Source organism: Colossoma macropomum, unplaced genomic scaffold (assembly GCF_904425465.1).
Source record: "Colossoma macropomum unplaced genomic scaffold, Colossoma_macropomum, whole genome shotgun sequence".
NCBI classification, from domain to species: domain Eukaryota; kingdom Metazoa; phylum Chordata; class Actinopteri; order Characiformes; family Serrasalmidae; genus Colossoma; species Colossoma macropomum.
The window spans coordinates 40,909,072-40,932,947 of NW_023494788.1; the positions used below are offsets into that span (position 1 = coordinate 40,909,072).

Genomic DNA, 23,876 nt, shown 5'->3' on the forward strand with positions numbered 1-23,876 from the left:
TGAGGTTTTGTTCTGACAGCAGTGAGTTTCACAACATTGAGTGTTCTGTTGATTTTTTTTTTTGAGCTCTTATTTCTTCCACCAAAAAAGTAGTTCCACCACAAGTGGTGTGTTGCAACCACTGTTGTTACTTAGCAACCGCTGGTCAGCAATATGAGACACTTGTAATAACCGGCTCTGTTATCAGGTATATCTGCACAGGTGGAACATTTTTCAACCATGTAAAGAGGTCAGTACTAATGTTCTGCTGTCGGCTTGTAATTATAAGGTTCTACCTGCTTTCAGGGCAGTTTTGAGATATTGAGGAACAAAAATTTCACTTTCAAAATACCAAAAGTTTAATGTAGGACAATTAACTTTCATATTGCTGATACTTTTTTTTTGTGTGTGTGTGTGTGTGTGTGTGTGTGTGTGTGTGTGTGTTGTTTTGCTCTCTTTGCCACTTTCTCACTGCAGTTTGTACTTTAGTGACATCATTTAAGATAACTAGCTAATATATCTGGCTATGCTGCTAGCTAGCTCGCTTCGTTTCAGATTAGGCAGTTCAGTTAACTAACCTGGATATTAGTTAGCTAATATGATTTATGTCACTATACAGGTTTCAAATATATGACATACAGTGGAGGAAATAAGTATTTGATCCCCCACTGACTAAATGACTAAAAAAATAAATGAAACGTCTCAATTTTATGCCAGCTTTATTTTAACAGTGACACATAGAATATCAAAAGAAAAACTGAGAAAATTACATGAAATGAGAAATAAAAGTTAATTTGAATTTCATTGAAGGAAATAAGTGTTTGACCCCCTAGTAAGACATCATTTAATACTTGGTGGCAAAACCCTTGTTGGCAAGCACAGCAGTCAGACATTTCTTGTAGTTTTTTATAAGGTTTGCACTTCAGGAGTAATTTTGGCCACTCCTCTCTGCAGATCATCTCCAAATCCTTAAGGTTTTTAGACATGCATTTGGAAACGCGAAGCTTCAGCTCTCTCCATAGATTTTCTATGGGATTGAGGTCAGGAGACTGGCTAGGCCATTCCATGACCTTGATATGCTTCTTATGGAGCCACTCCTTTGTTTCCTTGGCTGTATGTTTTGGGTCGTTGTCGTGCTGGAAGACCCATCCACGACCCATTTTCAGTGCCCTGGCGGAGGCAAGGAGGTTGTCACTCAGGATTTTGCGATACATGGCCCCGTTCATCTTCCCGTCGATGCGGTGAAGTTGGCCTGTGCCCTTAGAAGAAAAACACCCCCAAAACATAATACTTCCACCACCATGCTTGACGGTGGGGATGGTGTTCTTAGGGTCATATTCTGTATTTTTCTTCCTCCAAGCACGACGAGTTGAGTTGAGGCCAAAGAGCTCAATTTTGGTCTCATCTGACCACAGCACCTTCTCCCAGTCTCTCTCGGAGTCATTAATATGTTCAGTGGCAAACTTGAGGCGGGCCTGGACATGAGCCGTCTTGAGCAGAGGAGCCTGGCGTGTACTGCAGGATTTTAAACCATTACGTCTCAGATTATAGTATTACCAATGGTTTTTTTTGGAGACTGTGGTCCCAGCTGCCTTGAGATCATTAACCAGCTCCTCCTGTGTAGTTCTTGGCTGATTTTTAGCCTTTCTCATGATCAGTGAGACTCCACGAGGTGATACCTTGCATGGAGCTCCAGGCCGAGGTCGATTGACAGTAATGTTGTATTTCTTCCACTTCCGAATAATTGCACCAACAGGTGTCACCTTCTCATCCAGCTTCTTACTTATGGCTTTGTAGCCCATTCCAGCCTTGTATAGGTCAACAGTTTTGTCCCTGACATCTTTAGACAGCTCTTTAGTCTTGCCCATGGTGGAGATGTTGGAGTGTCACTGAGTCTGTTGGCAGGTGGCCTTTTATACAGGTGACAATTTGGGACAGGTGTCTCTCATGCAGGTAACGACTTCACTGAGATTAGGGTGTGTCAGTGGTCTGTGGGAACTAACATTAGTCATGGTTTTTAGGGGATCAAATACTTATTTCCCTCAATGAAATGCAAATTATTTTTTATTTAAATATTATTTAATTTTCTAGATTTTCTTTTTGATATTCCATCTCTCACTGTTAAAATGAAGCTACCATAAAAATCATAGACTGTTTTAATTATTTGTCAGAGTACAAACTTTCAAAATCAGTGGGGAATCAAATACTTATTTCCTCCACTGGATATTATCACAAATGGATTTCCCTTTATCCAACTGATATTTGTCACATATGGACATATATGTGTGTTTCTGGAATGAAATATGAAATATAAACTGATTTTATAAGATAATTTATAGCACAAATTCTCACTTTAAGAAACCTTAAACCCTAAACCTACATTTCCTACCACATTTCACAACTTGGAAGCAGCATAATTCCGTCATGAACTGCAGTGAGAAGACGTTCATTTGACGACAGTCTTAGCACATACTTGAGATGTGCAAGTCAGAACTGCCTTCTGGTTGGAACTCTTCCCTATTTTCCCTGCTGTTTACCAGCTACTGCCTCTGGGCTACATGATTATGTCACCAGCAGAAGCGCTGTGTGTTCTCAGCAGTCACCTTGTTGGTACTTTTCAGGACCAATGAGATGTGATGTTAAATGTTTGCTGTAGCATTTTGTCCGCGCTCCGTCGAAGCCAGTGTTTCCCCCAGTTTATCATGTCAGTTCCCAGTGGTCACCCACACACTTCAGCAAACAGCGTGTCCTTATTTTAAACCCATGGAGCTCCTTAAGCAACCCCCAGGACACAGGGCTGTAGATTGGGAGGGCATGCTGCCAGAGCAGGCAGGTATGATGTGCCTGGGCGAAGATGGAGTGGGTGGCTGTGTGGAGCCTGACATCTAGTTCATTGGTCAGCGGCCGCTTTGAGTGCCAGTGTCATGGAGGTGGCATGTCCTCCTGGCTGGGGCACAGAGGAGATCTGCAGTGGATCTGAGAGCGAGTGTGTGAGTGTGTGAGGGTGTGAATGTGTTTGGTTTGCTGGACTGGCACGGTGAGTCAGAACCTATGGGCCAGAGAGCGAGACATGGATTTAAACACAGCAGGGCGGAACAGCACACTCTCCTCGGAGTGATCCATCACAAACACGCGCCAAAAAGAGAGCGCTGGGAGGTTCGCATTAAGTGATGCTCTAAAAGGTTGGACTGCAGTGGACAGGCTAGTTATCATGCTCCTACAACACATTCCCTATGAGGCTTTCTGAGAGCTCAAACCTGGCTGGACTTGAACTGACCAGTTAAGTTTATGTAAGAAAATCATCACTGTCCAAAAAAAAAAAGTTATGTCCAAGATGGCAACTTTACAGGAGAGGGCAAAAACATTCATAACTTTCAATATCTTTTAAGTTAATGTAATTAAAGCTTACTCCTCACCACTTTGGAGCATTTCTATTTGCCCATAAATACATGAGGTAAAAAAAAATCTAAAAAATAAATTCGGAGATACAAATTCATTTTTTTCAGAAATCAAAGAAACTCAAATAACAAAATTCTTTACACTCGGATCTCAGATACCAGTTTATCTACGTGCAGGGTCATAATATATATGGGTCATTCTACAGAAACGTCCACTTTTTTATTCACTGGTGTTACTGATCCTCATTGGTGTTCCACATAATAAAGGAACACCAGAGACATTTTAATGAAAAATGCATTTTACTAAATGGCTGCTACAGAGCATCAAACCACATGTTGTCAATCATGGAATATCCACTAAAATATGTAATTTAATCCATTTGTATTCTATTTTTTCACAGTTACCTCAGAATAAAGTCGGTCACACCAGTGACTTCAGCTAAAAGCTTCATATGAAATCATGAGCTAAATGAGAAAATCTTTGATAACTGAAGGACACAGTGGACTCACCATGTGCTTTTCTTTATAGACCCTCAGAAAACAGGTAAAAGGAAATCGAGTGATGTCATCAGTGTGACTTTTATTTCAAAATAAGAGATTTTTTGTTGTGCAGTAACACCAGTGACACAGATATTGCTAAATTGAGGCTCAAGAAGGTGTAATTGTTAAAATAACTTATTAATATATTTTAAAATATAGATAAATTGTAACCCTAACATGTTTTTCATGTGTGATATATCTGTAAATGCTAGGGTCATAGAATGACTCATATATGGTAACTTTTTTTAACTTTCGTAGCTTATAAATTAAGGTAATGTAACAATATGTTCTTATGATTAATTTTGGACCATTTCAATTGATACATTTATCAGAAAATATTTACACAATGTAAATGGCAGCTTAGAACAATACATAACCAAACTGTACATAAATGACAAAAACAAATGTGTCCTTGTTTTCAGATAGGAGCATTTCACAGGTGTACAAATACTGAGCATAGTCCACCTGTTCCCATACAAAACTTATCTGCCTTTCTCTGTCTCATCAATCAGTGGAAAAGGACCACTGTATGACCAGATATCATGTGAGCGGTTGAACATTCTTAGAACAGCAGTGAGACCAACATGGTGGCAGCATATTAGATTAAGATTAAGTGACCCTTATTAGTCCCACAACGGGGAAATTTCATCTCCGCATTTAACCGATCTGGGCAGTGAAACACCACATACACACCAGCAAATGCACACACACTAGGGGGCAGTGAGCACACTTACCCAGAGCAGTGGGCAGCCCTATCCACAGTGCCCGGGGAGCAGTTGGGGGTTAGGTGCCTTGCTCAAGGACACTTCAGTCACGTACTGTCGGCTCAGGGGATCAAACCAGTGACCTTCTGGTCACAGGGTAGGTTCCCTAACCTCCAGCCCATGACTGCCCTATATTAGTTGTGTCTTGCACCTGTATGAGTGGTTTTCGTCCTCGATGTCACTGGAGGGATGAGAATAGTTCGCTCATCAAAAACATCCAACACGTATCAGAAACTGAATTGAATGTTGAATGTGGCTTGGAGAGACAGCTGCATTTACACTTGTATAACATCTGGCTTAAATGCATCTAAGACCATTAACTGAAGTGGTTTGAGTGACTGGATTTTAAACAGGGTTATTAGAATAACTGGAATTGGGGGGAGGTGGAATTGGGAATTTCCCCTATAAATTCTCAACTCAACCATCAAACCCCACCATCCCATCTCCTCCCAGTTTTTGAGCCCTAAATGAGTGCTACCACAGTTAAAAAGTGGGGGACTGGCCTTCTAGCTCCAAGCAGAAGCCACCAAGAATTCCAGCACAAGTTCTCAGCGTTCCCTCAATCTATTTACGGTACATTTACACTTGCATTTTTATGTGGATAAGCCCTATCCAGATGCAGTCCTGATATTTAAGATGCATGAAAATAAGGTCATAGTCTCTAACTGTATGCTTACAACAAGATAGGTGTGTCTAATAAAGTAACCAGTCACATCTATAACACTATCTGGAAGACTCCTACCAGTGCCCTTCACACTACTATGCCACTACCGTGTCAGCCTCACTGCTGTGCTGCGAATGGTCTGTCAACAAAATAATATCTAGTCAGCAGTGTTCTTATGATGGTCCCTTTCCATTGATGAGGTGCTGCAGATGGGCTACAATCAGCAGCTGTAAACCTACCGTGCACCTATCTGGTAGATGAACCTAATAACATGGCCAATAAGTGTAGATACAACGTAGGCAGGCCTAATAACATGGCAATCTGCTGTGTGTAATACTATCTGGCCATAGAATATGAGGCCATGAGTGCAGATATGTCTTTCAATGGGTCATAAGCATCATCACAAAGGAGGGATTCTTGAGTTTTTGGCTGACATTTGGAGTAAATGGTTTGAAGCATTTTACATCTCCGCACGACAAGAGCAAATACCACACCACAGCCCCCCACCCGACCACTCTCCTCCCTCCTCAGAAACACTCGTGAATTATGCCGCTCTGACAGCGTTTCAGTGCTGTAGCTATAAGTGAGGGGATTTGATAGAGAGAGAAAATGAAGAGAAGAAAAGGGAAGAGGAGGGGGTTGTGGTGGAAAGCGAGAGCTGGGCGATCAGCACTGACATTTCCAGCATTTCGCTCCCACTCCCTGGGCCACGTATGATTGTGGTGGCGAGAGGCGGCTGGAACGCATGGGCCTGTGATTACATTATATCAGGCTGAAAGCCTGCCTGTGGGACACGGCCGTGTCTAATGACTCTTATGGTTTCAACACTACCGGCCACGAAGCCACAAAGCTGCTTAGAGCAGCTCCGTGTTATGGCAATTGGGAGGTATAGGGATGCATAGTGCAGAGTTTTTATTAAAGGCATTTTTTTCGAAATTCAAGGTCATTAACTTTTACTTCCCCAGCAGGGGTTATATAAACAGTACAAAGACACATTTCAGGCTTGTAGCCTACATAGACGTCTCCTGAGTACAGGAGACAAACAATTGAAGCTCAAACAATAAAATCTGATGAGACAGAGGTGCAAATAAAGATTATTGAGATCCAGGGTGGATCTGGAGGAGGGCTGAGCAAGCATGGGACCGAGCCAACGCAAACCCTGCCCACTCCACATTCATTTTGTGTTATCATAACACTTGTTTAGCTTGCGTATCACTTAGCAATGTGGTGGCATAACTCTAAAGCAGCTACCTAGCTATCATGTACAAATTTCAGCTGTATGGTCAACATTTAACATTTTTGGATATCTAGTGTACTCAGTGTAATTGATTTTTTTTAATGATTCATATGTTCATTGTTAATCATTTAAGCTCAATTTAAAATGTCCATGATAAATTAGCATGTTAAAGTAATGACTGAAGCTAAAGTCAGACATTCATTATGAGCTAGCTTAATATATAAATATAAACTTATCTGTGGACGCTGGATGCTTTTGACAGTCTAGTCTAGTTTGGTTGCAATACTGGTTGCAAGTCTAGTTTTAAGGTATATTTCAATGTCAAAATTTTCCAGAAACTGTCATTTTAGGACGTTTTTCATTCTGAATTCATTTTGGGATCTATTCCTTTGTTTCTAAGGGTATTTTTTTCACCATGACTTATAAGCCAAGTCAATAATAGTCAATAATGAAGTTGGCTACCTTTGTTGGCAACACATTGGTAGCCCAACTGTTTATAAAAGTCAAGTTAATAAAAATTAATACCCAGATAGCGAGCATATATTGGTCCACTGGCTTGATAAGGTCGGCACCCCGCTGACTGTTTGCCTCTTCTGGTCCATCCTCGGACCACCCAGGTCCTGCGTACAAGCTCTACCTAGTTTTAATCTCCTCAAACAGATTTTAAATGCACAGAGACTTTTATTTTAGAAAATAAACTATGACAAATATTACAAACAACTGAGAGACAAAAAATAATGGCCTAATGTAAAATGATTTTACAGAAAATGTTGTTGCTGACACTGCGCTAGATTAAAATTATTATGACTAAACTAATTTACAAAGTATAACTAAAGAAAGGAAGGAATGAAAATCAGTAAACTGGACTGTGAGGGAAAATGAGCGATGATAACTGGAATTTGGTCTGTTATTCTGCTTATCTGCTGGTGGGCAGCCCAGAAAACGCTGAGTAAAACAGCGAGCTTTGCCATCAGCGGGGCCACAGTATCCCACTATCCTCTTGCTATCAGGGTAATTATGTAAGCCACCTAGGCTTAACTAGCTAGATAATAGCTTTAGCTACAAAAAGGTAGCCCAAGCAACTCTAACTGTAACTGTAAGTACTAGGTTTACAGTTAACCCTAATAGTTAATCCCAGCAAACCCTGAAACTGCAGGTTCAGAACTGCTGCTGGCTTTGCAGATGCATGATGTTTAAAGACCCTGGAAACAGAGGAAGAGAAACAGATACTCTTGCCATGATGAGAGTTGCCCAGTCTCGGCTGATGTTACTTAGCAGGCTGCTCTCTCAGCTGAAATGATGCCAGGACGGCAGCTAGCGTGCCCTGCCGCAGAGTAAATACCCGTTATTGAAATGCGACATGACACCGCGGGCCCCTCCGCGCTTTATGAAAAGCGATGAGCCGAGCGGCCGGACAAAACAAGCCTCAGACTGTTTTCCTCAATTGACATTTATATCAGTCTCCTCTAATTGCAGCAGCAGAATGGCAGAAAGTACTAAGCCGTTATTTGGAACCGTTTTTCTTCTCCTTCCTCCTTCCCGATCAAGCCTGTAAACGTCTATGTCCAGGCAGTCCCCCAGAACGGCTGTGGTCTGGCAGCCGAGGCGTATCTCCAGATACGATCTGAGTGGAGAGGCGTTCAGGTGAAGAGAAGTTGCCAAGCCTGAAGAGCTTGTATGCTTAAGGGAGCGGCCAGATGGTTAGGGGGAAGGCGGGCCGGCACAAAAGAGGGGTTCAATCGGAGTGGCGAGGCGGCAGGCAGGCAGAGACATATTTATCCGTGTGGCATGCTCTCGTTCAAAGCGCCGGGCCTAATAAGCCCAGTAAGCCGAGGGTGAGGGAAGCGCTCCCTTTCTCTTCCTCAGCAGAGAGACTGTGTCAGAGCTGGCCCAAATTACGAGCAAACCAGGGGAAAAAGCACTGAGGCGCTGTCAGAAGCACCACGAGGAGCCAACTCCCGCATGCACTCACACATAAGCACGCATATACTGCTGTACAATCTCCCCGTCACTGCTGCAGGTCTGTTATGCAGGCCCGAGTGATGTATCAGCATGCATGCGTACACCTGGAACTAGGGAGGCAGCAGTCTGTCAGAGGGAAAATAAAGGCAGAGGCTTAGTGGAAGTAGCAGCACCACCACAGTTACAGCTAATAGGGCAAAGCTCAGGAGACTGGAGACCGGCCTTCAGCATTTTAACCCTTAAACGAACACCTCAGGTTGTTCGCAACCCATGACCTGACTTCCTTTAACAAAATATCTAATGTTTAATTAATGAAGCAATCATCAATTACAAAATGCAGTGATGCATTAGCATTTTCATGATGAGATAGTATATAGTATAGCTATGTATAGTTAAATTGTCCTACAGTAAGAAATTACAGTAAGAATCTTATAGACACCATTTGTATGGCTTCTTTCCCTTTACAAAGTGGTGTATGCGTGTGTGTGTGTGTGTGTGTGTGTGTGTGTATATATATATATATAAATACATACACACATAAGTATTGTTGATTTTCTAAGTGAAAATAAGTAAATAAACAAATAAGTATCAGTATAAGTATAAGTAAATCTACAGTCTACAGGGAACTGCACCTTTAATTAACTACTCTATATTTGCTGAATTTAATATAAAAATAAAATATAAAATGTGGCCTGTGCAAAATTTTATAGTTTGTTTTTTTTTTCCAGTATGTTAAACTCAGCAAATAAACAGAAAAATTATATTTAAGTGTGTGTCCTGTAGAGGAGGTGTTAACTTGTCGTAATTTGACTGTGGGTGTTTAAACTTTTTCATTCAGCTGTATGGAAAGGCTTCATAGTTTATCTTACCTTTGTTATTGTTAAGCTTCGTCCATTTTCATTGCCTTTTAAAAAACGTATTGATTCATTGTCAAAATAATCACCTACCCAATTACTAAAATAATCAGTGGTGATAGCGCCACTGTAAACACATCACATTTTGTTTCATTTGTTTGTTATTGGAAAACATAAAAGGACAATAAATCCATACATATTAAATTTTATTTCACATTTTTCCCTAATGGGCAGACTCATATGACTTGGCTGTGTTTTCTTTTTGTGAGCTTATTCAATTAGATATATTTTTTTGATTGTTTTTTTTGTCAAATATGGAAAATGATTTAGAAAGATTGTCATCTATGAGTGTGGACTTTTGCTCCTTTTTGATTCATGAGATGCTTCACTTTTTGGCAGAACACACATAAAATACTTCACCTTTTTTGACAGATTTTCAAACCAGCTCTAGATCTTTCATTAGGTTATTATTTTGTTGTTGTTAGGAATTGATTTTTACTATTTTGACAGTTTCATACTGTGCTTTTGAAAATAAAGGTGCCAAAAATGTGTTATTTAGACCAAAAAAGCCATCAGTGCTGCCCCACCCTGGACAGCTGTGTCTAATATTCAGATGTTCTTGAAAACCTTCATTAACTGAATCAGGTAATTGGTTGTGATTAATGATGGAGCTGAACTCTGCATGGAGGCAGACCACCAGAACCATGGTTGGGCCCCCTTACAATAGGTTGGCCATTAAAGAACCTTTCCACCATTTTTTAAACCTATATGAAGTATAAAGACCTTTTAAATAATGTTCTATTGTTTTCTAGAACCATACATCCAAGCCAAGAACCATTTAGGACCCTTCGTTTTGAAGAGCATATCAGGGCAGTCTGGCCACTGCCGCTACCTCATATGACCTCGGTTATTCTTTAACAGAGTCTGTGTTCTACAAGGGCCCGAGGCTGTAGATATATTAGAACCGGAGCTCCAGTGCCTCGCGAGCGGAATTCCAGACCAAATCACGCACTCACATGGAATTGTGGAATGCTCAGCTAATTTCGAAGCCTTTGGAAACGTTGCCATTTCGCTAATGAAGCTCCGTCAAGCCAAAGTCCTGACAAACATTGGGAAGTAGCGTAGCTCGGATTAATACGTCTCTCGCGTTCAAAAACAAATCATTGCGCGGCCCTGGGCTAAATAACTCCACTGAACAGAAGTAGTCAACAAACCATTAAAAATCTAAGTTTGTAATTGGATGTTACCAGTTCACAGAGATGTACGTAATTAGCATTCATTTGCTTCAAGTGTTTTGGGGGATTAGGAACAGTTGATCAGCCAATCAGGCGGTTTTTGGTTTGGGGCAAGAGTCTGTTGATGAGCTCTCGCTGTCAGCCTCAACACAGCCCTTCACTCTGCTGGAAAAAATGCAATTATTTCTCCTCTCACATCCATGTAATCAGTGCACTTTGCTATGTTGATACAGATTAATTCACACTGCTTACAGACTGGAGTCATCCGATTTTTATTCGCGCGCTTGTATAGAGGGTCTTTTGTCGACTCGTGTGAAGCTCCTTTCTGGGAAAATAGTCTTGTTATTTGTCATTTCCTCCTTATTCTTCTCATTTTAAGGCCATAGGCTTTTATAACAAGCGAACTCTAACACTCTTTCTTGTCTCGCTCTGATTCCAGTCTGCTCGCAGTTCTCCAGAGGGGTGTACGCCATCTTCGGCTTCTACGACAAGAAGTCCATGAACACGCTGACCTCCTTCTGCGGCGCCCTCCACACTTCCTTCGTCACACCCAGCTACCCCATCGACTCTGACGTCCAGTTCGTCATCCAGATGCGCCCGCCCCTGAAGGGGGCCGTCCTTAGTCTCCTGACCTATTATAGGTGGGAGAAGTTCGTGTACCTCTACGACACAGACAGAGGTAAGTGCTTCCCACCACCTGTAACGGCTCCACCCGTACTAGCCATAAAAGAACCACTCTTACGTGGATGGTTCTTTAAAGAAGATCTGAAAATGAGATATGAAAGTGTGAAAAAACTTTTAGTTCAAAGGATCTCAGCATAAAGCCTTTGTTAAGGAAGAAGCTGGAATTAATTTATTAATTTATAGAACAAAAGCATGACCACTTTATTTCCACACTTACAGTCAGAGTTTGAACACCCCCAGTTAATTTACATCTTTCATTGATCTTCTACAGGGAACACACTTAAATAAGGCATTTTAATTTACACGTAAATTTTAGTGTACAAATTGTATGCAGAGTTCAACATAGAATATAAAAAAAAAAAAATAGAATATAAAATGTGCCATTATTTTTGCGCAGGTCACATTTTATGTCTTTTTTCAATATATTACATTTAGCAAATAAACAGTAATGAAGTATGAGATGATATGCTTTGTTTGTAAATAATGGGTTAATTTATTTCACTTAGAAAATCAACAATACATGACTAGGGCGCCTATAACTGTATGTACTATTTACACATTAGCATCATCAGGCTGGTGCAAAATTTGGGGTGGGGGGGGTGGTTATGTCCCTTCCACTTTTTGAAATGAAGTGATCATCAACCTATTACTGCTCATTTTTTAGATAATTCTGATTTGTTTTAGATCATTTTAGACTTTTTTTTTTTTTTTTATAAAATTTACAACACCAGTCATATCACACTGTCACTGCGAGCGAAAACAGACCAGCTGTTGGAGTAAAGATGCGGCGTGCACACATCAAGTGGCTAAAAAAAAATCTGTCAGTGTGCAGCAGCGCTTAGCCAAGCAGCTAATCTAACAGCTAACTTCACTACCTTTTTTTTTTTTTGCATCACCATTATGGGATTATTGTCTGTAAAGACTGTAAATGGAGCCTTAGCTTCTCAGCAAACGTCTGCTGTCTGAAGCAGAACCTTCAGTTATCTAAAACAAAAACTTATATCCATCTATTACTAACATTTAGTTAATAGGCAGATGGCTTCGAGCTGCCATGTTTACAGTTATCTCGTACATTTGAACTCTAATTAAACCTAAAATAGACTGTTGTTTTTGTTTATAGTCAATAATGATGAAAAGATAGAAGCACTAACCTGCCCTGCTTGTATTTTACAAATGCCGTTGTATTTACCATGATCATGATCATTAGTTGATTTATGCCGTCACAGTTATTAATAGTCCTCCTTACTTTTGTGTAATTATCACCAAATCCATCATCATTAAATTATTTTGCTAAAATATTTATAACACAAATCAGACTAAGAATATCGGAATTTTTCCACAATGGAAAAAAAGAACTGCCAGTGTGATATGTATCAGAAAATGAACCAGAACATTCATGACATTATTATTTCTGATCATAATATTGTTTTTTTGTGCTTTAATACTGACATTAGATATCATGACAGTATGATAACACATTGTAGGCGTACTTTGTGCACCTAATCTTACTTTTACATTGCTGTATGTTGGCTGTCGCCTCATGCCGTTGGCCCCTCGGCCTGCCTAATCACATTTTGGCACTGACCAGTATTTACTGTACAATTACTTACAATGTTTCACAGGTTGTGTTGTGTTTGTTGTGCTGTTACTAGCAAAGCAGGCTTGACTGTACTCAAAGAACTGGCCTCAGTCCCTTTACTTGGTCAAGACCATGGGTTTCTATTGAGCCATTAGATAAGGCACAGAGGCCTTCTAAGCCTTTGCTTGCCAAAAGTCTTGCCAACGTGACCACCAAAAAGCAATGTGGAACATTCTGGCTTGCTTTGTCCAGTCCAGCCCCAATATGAGGGGTTTAGGAACACTGTGAGGAAATCATGGTAGATGCAGACGTCACTTCTGAAGTTACGTCTCCAGATGCGTTTGAACGATTACTTTGTCTTCCCTGTTACTGGTTAATAACATTAACCGCAACATAACAAGAATTTAAACTAGCTTGTGAATGACTGGAGGAGCTCCAGCTATGCTATAGTATTTCCAGCACTTTGACAGCTACACAACTCATGGATGACCTAAGGTCAGTTGAGCTTATTGTAAACGTTTCCTGAGGATAAGCCTCATTACAGTAAAGTAAGCAGACCTGTTTGTTGTTATGATAGCAACATATATTGCTTAATAGCGTTTTGCCAAACTCCATAATCTACAGTATCACAACAACCTCTGGAACACAATTATGGCACTAATATTGAGTATATTAATATGCAGTTCACCTACTGATTAAGAAACAATAAAAATGTCACAACTGGGTCTTATAATTTCCAAAACCTTTATTTAATTACAATAGGCCTACTTGTAGCTTAAAGGGAAATTCCACCAATTTTTAAAAAATTCCTGCATTATTTCTGTGGTTGAGATATAAACAGTCATTCACCTTGGTTTGATGTGAAATAGTTTAGTGTCGAGAAACTCCCAACTCCGGTTTCCTTACAGCCATGATGATCGGAAGGAGGGGTTTTCGATACAGTTCGATGCAAATATAGCCATTTTATTTACTAACTTCAACCAACAGTGACCCTACAAGCCTTCTGAGTTTATATATGTAATGTTGATAATGGTAACATAATGACTACAAGAAGTTTTCTTTTGGGGACTATTGACTTAGAACAGCCTTCATGTATCCCTCCACTGTGAATTGATTAAAATAAATTGGGTACAATATGTTTTAGATTTTTTTAAATATAATATGTTGTTTAGATGTCTAGTTCCTATCACCACCACTGTGAACAATTCTGACTCTGTAATTTTCTCTAGAACGAAGCTTTTCACACCAAACCGCTCTGAATGACTTTGTTGACATGTTAAGCATTTAATTATGCAGAAATTTTTGGAAATTGGTGGCATTCCCCTTTAAGTAAAAGGAATAGAATGAACCAGTTTTTGTGTTCTAACCGGTTTGGGAATGCCATGTTTGGATTGGAACTCCAGAATGGAAATGTTAAAACACTGGTTCTGCTCAGAAATAACTAATTAGTTAGGACAATGACCCAGATATACATATAACACCATTAAAAACATTGTGTAATATTATAATGACAGTGTATCTGTACTGACTTCAAGGTTTAAATCCATAGACTGTAATATCATCGTTACATGAAACACCAGATTTCACAAAAATACATCAGTATGTTCTGCGATATGAGAACACATGAACTTTACCCTTTACATTCAAGGGAACAAAACTCTCTGGGTGTGTTGTTTGTTTCTTCATCACTCAGAGGTTTTGAACCTTACCCCGCCCTCAGGAGACCTGGCCAGCACTTCGCCTGTCTCTCGAGACAGCAAAGAGAGCAGCAGAGATAACTCAGTCTGGTCCAATCTTCATAACATCTGCGCTGTCTCCCTGTGTCAACACCGCAGTCTGCGAAGTAGCTCAACCATCCCGCGCTGTTTAACCGGCCCTTCGCCCATGAAGGAAAACACCATCACTCTCCCTGCAAATTAAGCAATTCATTAAACTCAAGTGCTTTGGATGGAGAAACATGCCTTTCGAGGTACTGTTTTCCCTCATAGAGAATGCACTTAGAGCAGAGCACTCATAATTGTTTGGAATGTACTGGCACACCTGCGCTCACCGATGTACATTAGCGCTGAAGCACGTCGGCGCACTGGTGCTATTTGGCACAGTTGTATCCGAACATTCTAACCTGAGAAGCAAAAATAGCAGCCAGTCTCTGTGCTTACTGGAAACTTTATTAACGTTATGATAGTAATTGCTCATAATCTAATTGATTTTAAAACCCCCTGTCAACTCATTTTAGTGGTGTTCTTCCATTATCTATAGTTGTTTACATTTACGGCATTTGACAGACGCTCTTATCCAGAGCGACTTACAATTTCATCCTTTTTACACAGGTAGGTGAAGGTAGTGTTAGGAGTCTTGCCCGAGGACTCTTATTGGTAAAGCGTAGGGTGTTTGAACCCCAGCCTACAGCGTGGAAGGCAGAGATGTTACCCACTACACTACACCAACCACAGTTGTGATGTTTTTACTCTGAACTGCAGAAAGAACGCTGCTTGTCTTTGCTGTTGTTTCTTCTGTTCGCTCCGATTTGGGTGGGACTCTATTTGGTGCAGGTGACGTCAGATCTGCCAAAGTACATCTATGTACAAATATGTATATCACTGCTGTCAGAAGAACCTCTTATCTCCAGTTTTGTCTTTGCCGTTTGTTTTTGTCGTTTTTCAGTTTTTGACATAATTTGAAAATGCTTGTTGTCCTTTACGTTGTATGTAAATTTCATGAAGAATGGACCAAAAAAAACGGCCCAAAATTACTTGGAAAACAATTCTGGTTCCATTGACTTACATAAAAAGTGGATGTTTTTTCCTTCTCCTGTAAAGTTACCATTTTGGAGATACGAGGTTTTCTTCCCACAACAGTGATATGTTAGCTACTCACGTTCCTCTCCCACACTGAAAGTGAGTGCTCTCCCACTGCTCCCAGTCCCAGACAAAACTCCCAGCAAGCAGGTTATTTAAGCTCTTTTAAACTTGTTAGTGCTGCTTGTTATGAAGGTTTATTACGCTATTGTTCATAGCATAGCTAGACGCCACCTCCTACTTGCGTTAGCCACCAGTTGCAGGATACTATAAGCAATTAACTTCATTTACGAGAACGTGATAGCTTGCAGTTCACCTTAACGGTATTTATTAATGATACATTATTTTTGTATTATATTAGCTACACCCCCTATCACCAAGGCTGACAGTGTTTCCCTGTAATCATGCTTTACAGACACACTGCAAAAAAAGGTATCTTGTGAAGTTAAATTATTTTAAATGTAGTCAATAATAATAAATAATAAATAAATCTAATATTTTTCCTGTTGAAACTTGTTTCCAGCCTTTTTTTACTTGCTTTAAGTGATTTTATTAAGTAAGATTATCTCACTATATTGGCAGACAGTCTTGCTTGTGGTAAGAAATGAGCTTAAAACCAGCAAAATTATCTGCCAGTACAGTGAGATGATTTTACGTACTAAAATCACCTAAAACAAGTAAATATGTCTAAAATAATGTCTAGAAATGAGCTGGATAATCTTATAATCAGTGCACAACCATCTCAAAACAGGAAATATTAGATATATTAACAAGATTTAAGATCATTTCACCTGACAAGATACTATTTTTTGTGGTGCATGACGCCCAATAAGGCACAGGAGAAATTTCTCCACAGTGTCCACAAACATGACCAATGCCGACTCATAGTGGGAGATTGTGCGACCTCAGCTTCAGAAGCATGGTCTTTTTAGCTAGAGGTTAGAGATATAATGTGAGTGCTTAGTGTTCAAATATCATACACGATATGTCCGTGATCTACCCGTCATAAGATGCCTGAGTTCTCCAGCATGAGCTACACGTCATGTAACTACATGTAAAACTAAATGTAATGAGGCCTCTATAATGAGTGTTGTTCTCCATGTTTCACTATTCAGAGACCAGCTGAGAAGTGTGAAGTGGTCTGTTGTTCTGGGGGGGTGCTCAATGAATTGCCTGGGAGATGCCCCTGTCAATCGTTTTGCTCTCTGACACGCCCACACAGTTATGAGCAGGCAGCAGGTGTGCATGAATGTGCACAAGTGAGTTCTCTGTAGGGGGCGTGTACTTATTTTCACAAAGCACCTCATTTGACTGGCACACCAAAACTTTTGCACAGAGCTTTAACAAAAGGCACTGCTTTTTAAATGATATGAAAATATTGCAGTTAATCCTGATTAATTATTTTAATCGTTTATCTGCCCTTATTATTAACCCATTTCTATCTCTGAATTCTATTCTGTTTTAGTCTATATTAATGCCAGGGTGGCAAAATCATATGAGGATGATTCCTCGTAATACAGAGATTACCAATACGTTACATATGCATATTAGCAAGCAAAATAATTGCACATTATAAGTTTTGGGGGGACATCAGGGGTCCTCAGCTCAGAACTAAGTTTGAAAACGCCTACACCAATGCCTGCTAGGCCATTAATGTTAGTCATGGTTAGCAGCAGTGGCAACATGCACCTGCCCAGACTGATAGGAAGGGTAAAGATGAGTCATCCTGCTGAAAGTGAAAAACTGCAAAACACCTTCAAACACCTCACCTTGATATGATTAGTGTAGATCTCCTTTTTTCACAGCTACTGTATCTTTCTACAGCAGGTGGAAATTCCCTGGTTTTGCAAAAAATATCACAGCAGCCCGTCTTTAGAAATAATCCCTTTACAATGCCTGATTATTGAGATTACTGATGGTCTTATTTCTTTAATAAGAGCGTGTCGAGAAATATGTGTTAAAGGAGAATTACATCTATTTTTTAAAACAATCTACAAAATTCAATCTTTTAGATGTAAACAAAGTCATTCAGAGTGGTTTGATGTGGAATGGTGCATTTTAGAGAAGATTACTGACTCAAGCAGGGGTCGTAATGTCTTCAACACAGATATAACCATTTTATTTACTCAAAAAAATCACCAGTGAACCTCCAGTGAACAGTGATAGATCTGAAAATTTTATTTGGGGAAATTTAACATCCTGCATGTACCTCTCCACTATGATGGAATTTAAAAAATATATATTATTTTATCTCAGAAATATTGTAGAACAAAGTCTCTGACATTCCATATAACAACTTTCTGTGAGGCAGCTTTTAGCACATTAAACACTTCAGACGTCTGGTTCCTACCACTTTACAGTAAGACCACCCTTATAAATGGTTTCTGAGTGGTTTAAAATGATTTAATTAGATCATAAACACCTTAAAACTACACATATATATAAAAAGGGAAACAGTGACCTGTTGTTTGCCAAATAGTGAACCCACATTCATCTGTACTATTAAAGCTCAGATCTTGCTGGCTACTTATTCCTCCCCATCAGTCAGCATTAAACCTGTCAGCTTCAACAGATGTTCCTATTTGTCAGATACTACAGCTCACTTTTGCCCTTTTAAACAATGGGTTATAGCTGTTTATAAAGGTGTTTATGACCCAATTAATAAACTTATTTCAAACACATTTTGAAACCTAGGTGGAATTCCCCTTTAATTGCATAGAAATAGTCCATAATTGGTCCATTAATTACTAGATTCAAATTTTACTAGTTACTAGATTTAATTGGACCATCATAAACTGGAACACTACCATTATCATTTGGCCGTGTGTTCTAATCTAAAGTACTACAATCCCAGTGTCCCATGGGCTCCTGCACAAAGGACAGTTTTCATTATCACACAGACCACACTGACATTTACCCATCATTACCATAGCACAGTCCAGCAGTCTATTTTTGGCTTTTTGGGGTCCGCAACATGCTCATCATGCCTGAGCATTAGCTTAAATATAAATCAGTCAATATTTTAAATAAAACTAAATTATGCTACTCAAAATTTTGAGGATGTAACAAACCCCTTTACATGCAGAGTCCATGAGAGCTCTGAGGAGAGGCTGAAACTTTAGCATGGAATGGGGTCCAAAAATCTGAGACCAAAATTAAAATTGGGGATTTTTTTTATTGAAAGCTGTAAATAAATGACAAAGTTTCAGAATTTCAAAAACAATCTAAAAAAAACCTATGACAAGTAAAATGAACATGAATTAATATGGACAATTCTGCAATATTTCTAGGTTACTATTCACATTTAAGCAGATTTGTGACACTGACCATGGTAAGGCTTTTGTAAAAACAACAACAAAAAAATAAAATAATAAAATAATAATAATAATAATAATAATAATATTAATAATAATAAAATAAAAAGGTCAGATTATTTTCTTCTTATTCCTTCCATCAAAGCTTGTGCTCAGACAGCTCTTATGTGGGTTTGATCTACTCATCAGAGGCTTTTGCACAAACTAAATGCTAAGAAATTCTGAAATGTGTATAAAGATTGCAAAGATATGATAATATAATTTGTAATAGAAACACTTTATATTAAGTTTAATAAAGAATGCTTAAATAAATAGTAGTTTTACCATCTTGGACTCCACTGAAGATACACAACAGCCGCTAATTAGCCTTGTTAGCTATACTAGCCTTAACTATTAGTTTTCTGGATTTTTTTGTGTTTGTTTGTTTTTTTTGGTGGGATTTTGGAACAATCCAATTCCAATCTGCTTGTTAGGTCATATCCTATGAAGCTTCCAAAGTTGGAGGGGAAATGTTAGCAGTGCTTCCACCAGTACAGGCTAGACACTTTAATAACTAATGCTAATGAACTGTCATTGGACAGCTTAACATGCTTGGAGGAGAACACTGTCAATTTTGTTCAATCAGAATAACTGGGGTAGACAGAGGGCCATCCTACCGACCTAGCAAAAGTGAGGCCAGTTAGCTTTCCTGGACTCCCAGCTACAATCACTGATAGAGTTAAGTAAAAGTAATGTGCTTTTAGGCCAGACACAGTGGAGGAGTATTACTGTGTAACTCAATTCTCTGTAGGCCTCAAATAAAAATCAGTAATGCTAAAGGCTTATAAAACATTAGCAAATTAGGCTATAAAAACACTACGCTCAGCCATCATGCCTTGGCGATGTGGAGACGAGGCTGTGTAAAGGTATCCATGGCTCATACTCAGTACTATTACAGTATTTATTTTCCGTCATAGTTCACCACATTTCACTCTGTGAAGGAAGCTTCCATTAGCAGAACTCCACACATGTCCAGCCAAGTCATCACTCGTTGGAAATCAACCACATACACTAACATTCACTTTCATAAAGCCTTTGTTCACATCTCAAGTGTCAGCAATAAAGTGAGCGAATCAGGACAGCGGAGATACCCACATACCGCATTATTACCTGGGAATGAAACCGTTCAGAAGAGATTACATGTAAGGGGTAAACATATTGATCTGCCGTCTCGGTGAGTGTCAGCTCTCAGTGTAATTTTTAGGGAAACAAGCTGAGCTGAGGTAGGCCGTGCTTTCATTAGGATCCAGCCACCCGCCGAGCACTTACTACAGCAACAGCCAAACTAGACACAAATACAGATTAGAGGTGGCAGCATTTTCCTTACCGAGCCCAGGGTGCAGCAAGGCACTTAAGGATATAACAGGGAAAAGATTGCTGGTATGCTAGAGCTTGTTTTTCAGTTATGATAACTAGTGTGAATGTTGCTAGTTAGCAGCACTGATTTATATTTGGGTCATTCTACAGAAACGTCTAGTGTTTACAGATATATTACACTTAAAAAAAACCTGTTAGGGTTACAATTTATTTATATTTTAAAATAAAACAATGTTATTTTAACAATTACACCTTCTTGAACCTCAATTTAGCAATATTGGTTTTTGAATCAATCATATAGAATTCTAACATCACAGAAGAGCTCGTCCTCACAGTCATGTGTGAAGGCTGAGGCCATATTTTGAAGAAAAAAGCACATTTTTCTGCAATTTTAACTGCAATAATCTAAACATGACTATGGAATATATAAATATAAATGACATAAAGAAAACAAATGCTAAATAAATATTCTAAAATATATAATGAAAGTTGTTGTCCCCAGGAGTCGTGTCACTGGTGTTACTGCATAACAAAAAGTCTCTTATTTTGAAATAAAAGTCACACTGATGACATCACTTGACTTCCTTTTACCTGTTTTCTGAGGATCTATGAAGAAAAGCTCATGGTGAGTCCACTGTGTCTTTCAGTTATCAGAGATTTTCTCATTCAGCTCATGATTTCATATGAAGCTTTTAGCTGAAGTCACTGGTGTGACCGACTTCATTCTGAGGTAACCGTGAAAAAATAGAACACAAATGGATTAAATTACATATTTTAGTGGATATTCCATGATTGACAACATGTGGTTTGATGTTCTGTAGCAGCCGTTTTGTAAAATGCATTTTTTTAATTAAAAATGTCTCTGGTGTTCCTTTATTATGTGTAACACCAACGAGGATCAGTGACACCAGTGACTCCTATGGACAGATAGACAAGTGGACATTTCTGTAGAATGACCCATTTAAAGAAGCCATTTCTTATATTTACTGGATTTTATAGTTTTCCCTGAGGTCCACTATTGGTACTGGTGTGAATTATGAACAGTCCAGGCAAATCACAGCTATACCACATAGAATGTGTCACAGTGACAGTCAATAAACATCAAGCTCAAGTTTATTGTAATGAAAAAAAAACTCAATCATTGTTTGGAATCCAACATGATAAAGTCACAAAAAACTCTGAGAACGTAATTAACTCTTCAAAAAAAGAAGGTTTACATTTTAACATCTGTCTGTTTCTCTTAAAGGGCCTATATCCTGAATGCTTCTTATATTTTACCTTTTTCCTCTCACATATTTGTGGTTTCATGCGCCAAAAATATAATTCAAGTTTATGCGACCATTTTTCAACCTCTTTTCACCCTTTAGAAATTAACGTGTGTTTTTGTTACTGTGCTTTTAAGACTGATATATGTACATGAGCTCTGTTTTGATTGGCTTCCCTGTATTGGGCCTCATTTGAGAAGCAGTCAGGGCTGAAATGCTCCTTATACCATCAGCGTGAACAGGCGGATCTAAACTGCTGTAGGCTGAATAGGCCGATACGTGTAAATGTGTTGGTTTTCGTAACAAAAACATTTAAAACGGGCTGCCTTTGCAACTTAGCACTGATTTATTATATTTTCTTATATTTTCTTGCATTTTTTTCCTCCTGAGGTCCATTCTTTGTACCGGTGTGGAAGGCGGCACAGTGAAAGCGTCAATGAATATCAAACTCCTGTTCATTTTAATGGACAAAAATATTCAACATTATTTTGTGACTTCATCACGTTTGGTATCAGCTAATTAACTCTTTACAAACTGCTGTTATGAAGCTAAAAAGATATCTAGGCTAGTAATGTTAGCTGAGGTGAAAACACAGGCTTATCATTTGCCTGTTTCTCTTGAAGGGCCTATATCCTAAATACACACACACATACATCTTCTAAGCCACTCATCCTTCTGGGTCGTGGGGGGAGCTGGAGCCTATCCCAGCAGTCATTGGGAGGAAGGCAGGATACACCCTGGACAGGTCGCCAGTCTATATCCTAAATATTTCTCTTTTATTTTACTTTTTCCACCTGCATTTGTGTGGCTTCATGTACCAAAAGCATAACTCAGGTTACATACTACATCAGGACTGAATGTATTGCAGCGCTTGTTTGTGTACCTTTGTTAAAAAAATAAGCACACCTTATGATTTCAGCATGAATAGGTGGAGCTAAACTGCTGGGGGTGGAGTAGGTAGATATATATGTAAAAGCACTGGTTTTTGTGACATCACAAAAACAGTGAATTCAAAATTGGCTGTTTTTGCAGCTCAGCTTCCATAAATGGACAGTATGGACTACAGAGTCAAAAAAGCAATGCAAATTCAGTTTCCCCTCATATGGACCCTTTAAATAAAGGATGAGCTCCACTCCAGAGTTTGATTCTGTCAGGGGAGCTGGACCGGCTAAAAGCATTGTATCACATCTCAGAGCAGAAAGTGTGTGCACTGTGCATGGCGACATGAATTTTGCTTTAGAAGTGACCCATTCCAGGCCAGCGAGAAAGGAGAACCGGCGATGTATGTGATTATCATGATTCCTCATTATAGTTCAAACAAAACAGCTGCAGATCTGCTGCTTGATTAGTTGATCCTGTAGCCTTTTTTACAGTGACACTGAAAAAGATGATCTGATATGCTGGAATCTATCAGGGTGTTGGCTGGGCACGTAAAGATCCGGGTCTCAGCCGAGTTCATTATAGAATTGCTTTGGGACGTCATGCCCCATTTTCTCAGTCATCTTATAAAGTGTGCAGTTGCTACTTTTTTATAAAAGAAAGCGTAAAAAATTAATGTTTACTATCCGGTGTCGACCAGAGGAGGATGGGTTCCCCTTCTGAGTCTTGGTTCCTCTCAAGGTTTCTTCCTGTTTCTCTTAGGGAGTTTTTCCTTGCCACTGTCGCCACTGGCGACGCTCATGGGGGCTCGGACCCGGACTTCTTTTTGTAATGCTCATTTCCTTGTAAAGCTGCTTTGTGACAACACCTGTTGTAAAAAGCACTATATAAATAAACTTTACTTACTTACTTACTTACTAATAATTAATAAATATAAATAGTACAATAATGTTTTCTCAATAATGATATTATCAAAGCCGTCTGCACATTTACCTGCTCTCCACTTTAAGCTCTGATGTTCTGCTAACAAAGAAACATTTTATCTACAGTTTTATATAATAAATTTAGATTTTAGAAGCTGAACAGTCATTATAAACAAAATTCAGGTAAACTTTTTATATATATATATATATATATATATATATATATATATATATATATATATATATATAATATTTTTATATACACAACATCAGACTCAAGGTGGGTTGGTTTTCAAATGAGTGTTTTTTATGTGCACTAAAAATTAATTTGCAGTGAGTTTTAACTCTTTATTTGAGTTTTAACTTGTAAAAGGTCCTTATAAAAGTTATAATGTGATGCACATTGTTCTGTTAACTTACTCTTTGATGTTTATCTATTACACAT

The 23,876-nt window shown here is 39.0% G+C and overlaps 1 protein-coding gene across 1 annotated transcript in view; it reads left to right on the forward strand.

Moving 5' to 3' along the window:
* The window catches only part of gria3b (glutamate receptor, ionotropic, AMPA 3b), a 209,632-nt gene that overhangs the window by 43,828 nt on the left and 141,928 nt on the right, over positions 1 to 23,876 (forward strand). Inside the window, exon 3 of the mRNA XM_036569368.1 lies at positions 11,073 to 11,312. Within this exon, the coding sequence (XP_036425261.1) occupies positions 11,073 to 11,312 (240 nt within the window). The remainder of the gene's footprint in view (positions 1 to 11,072; positions 11,313 to 23,876) is intronic.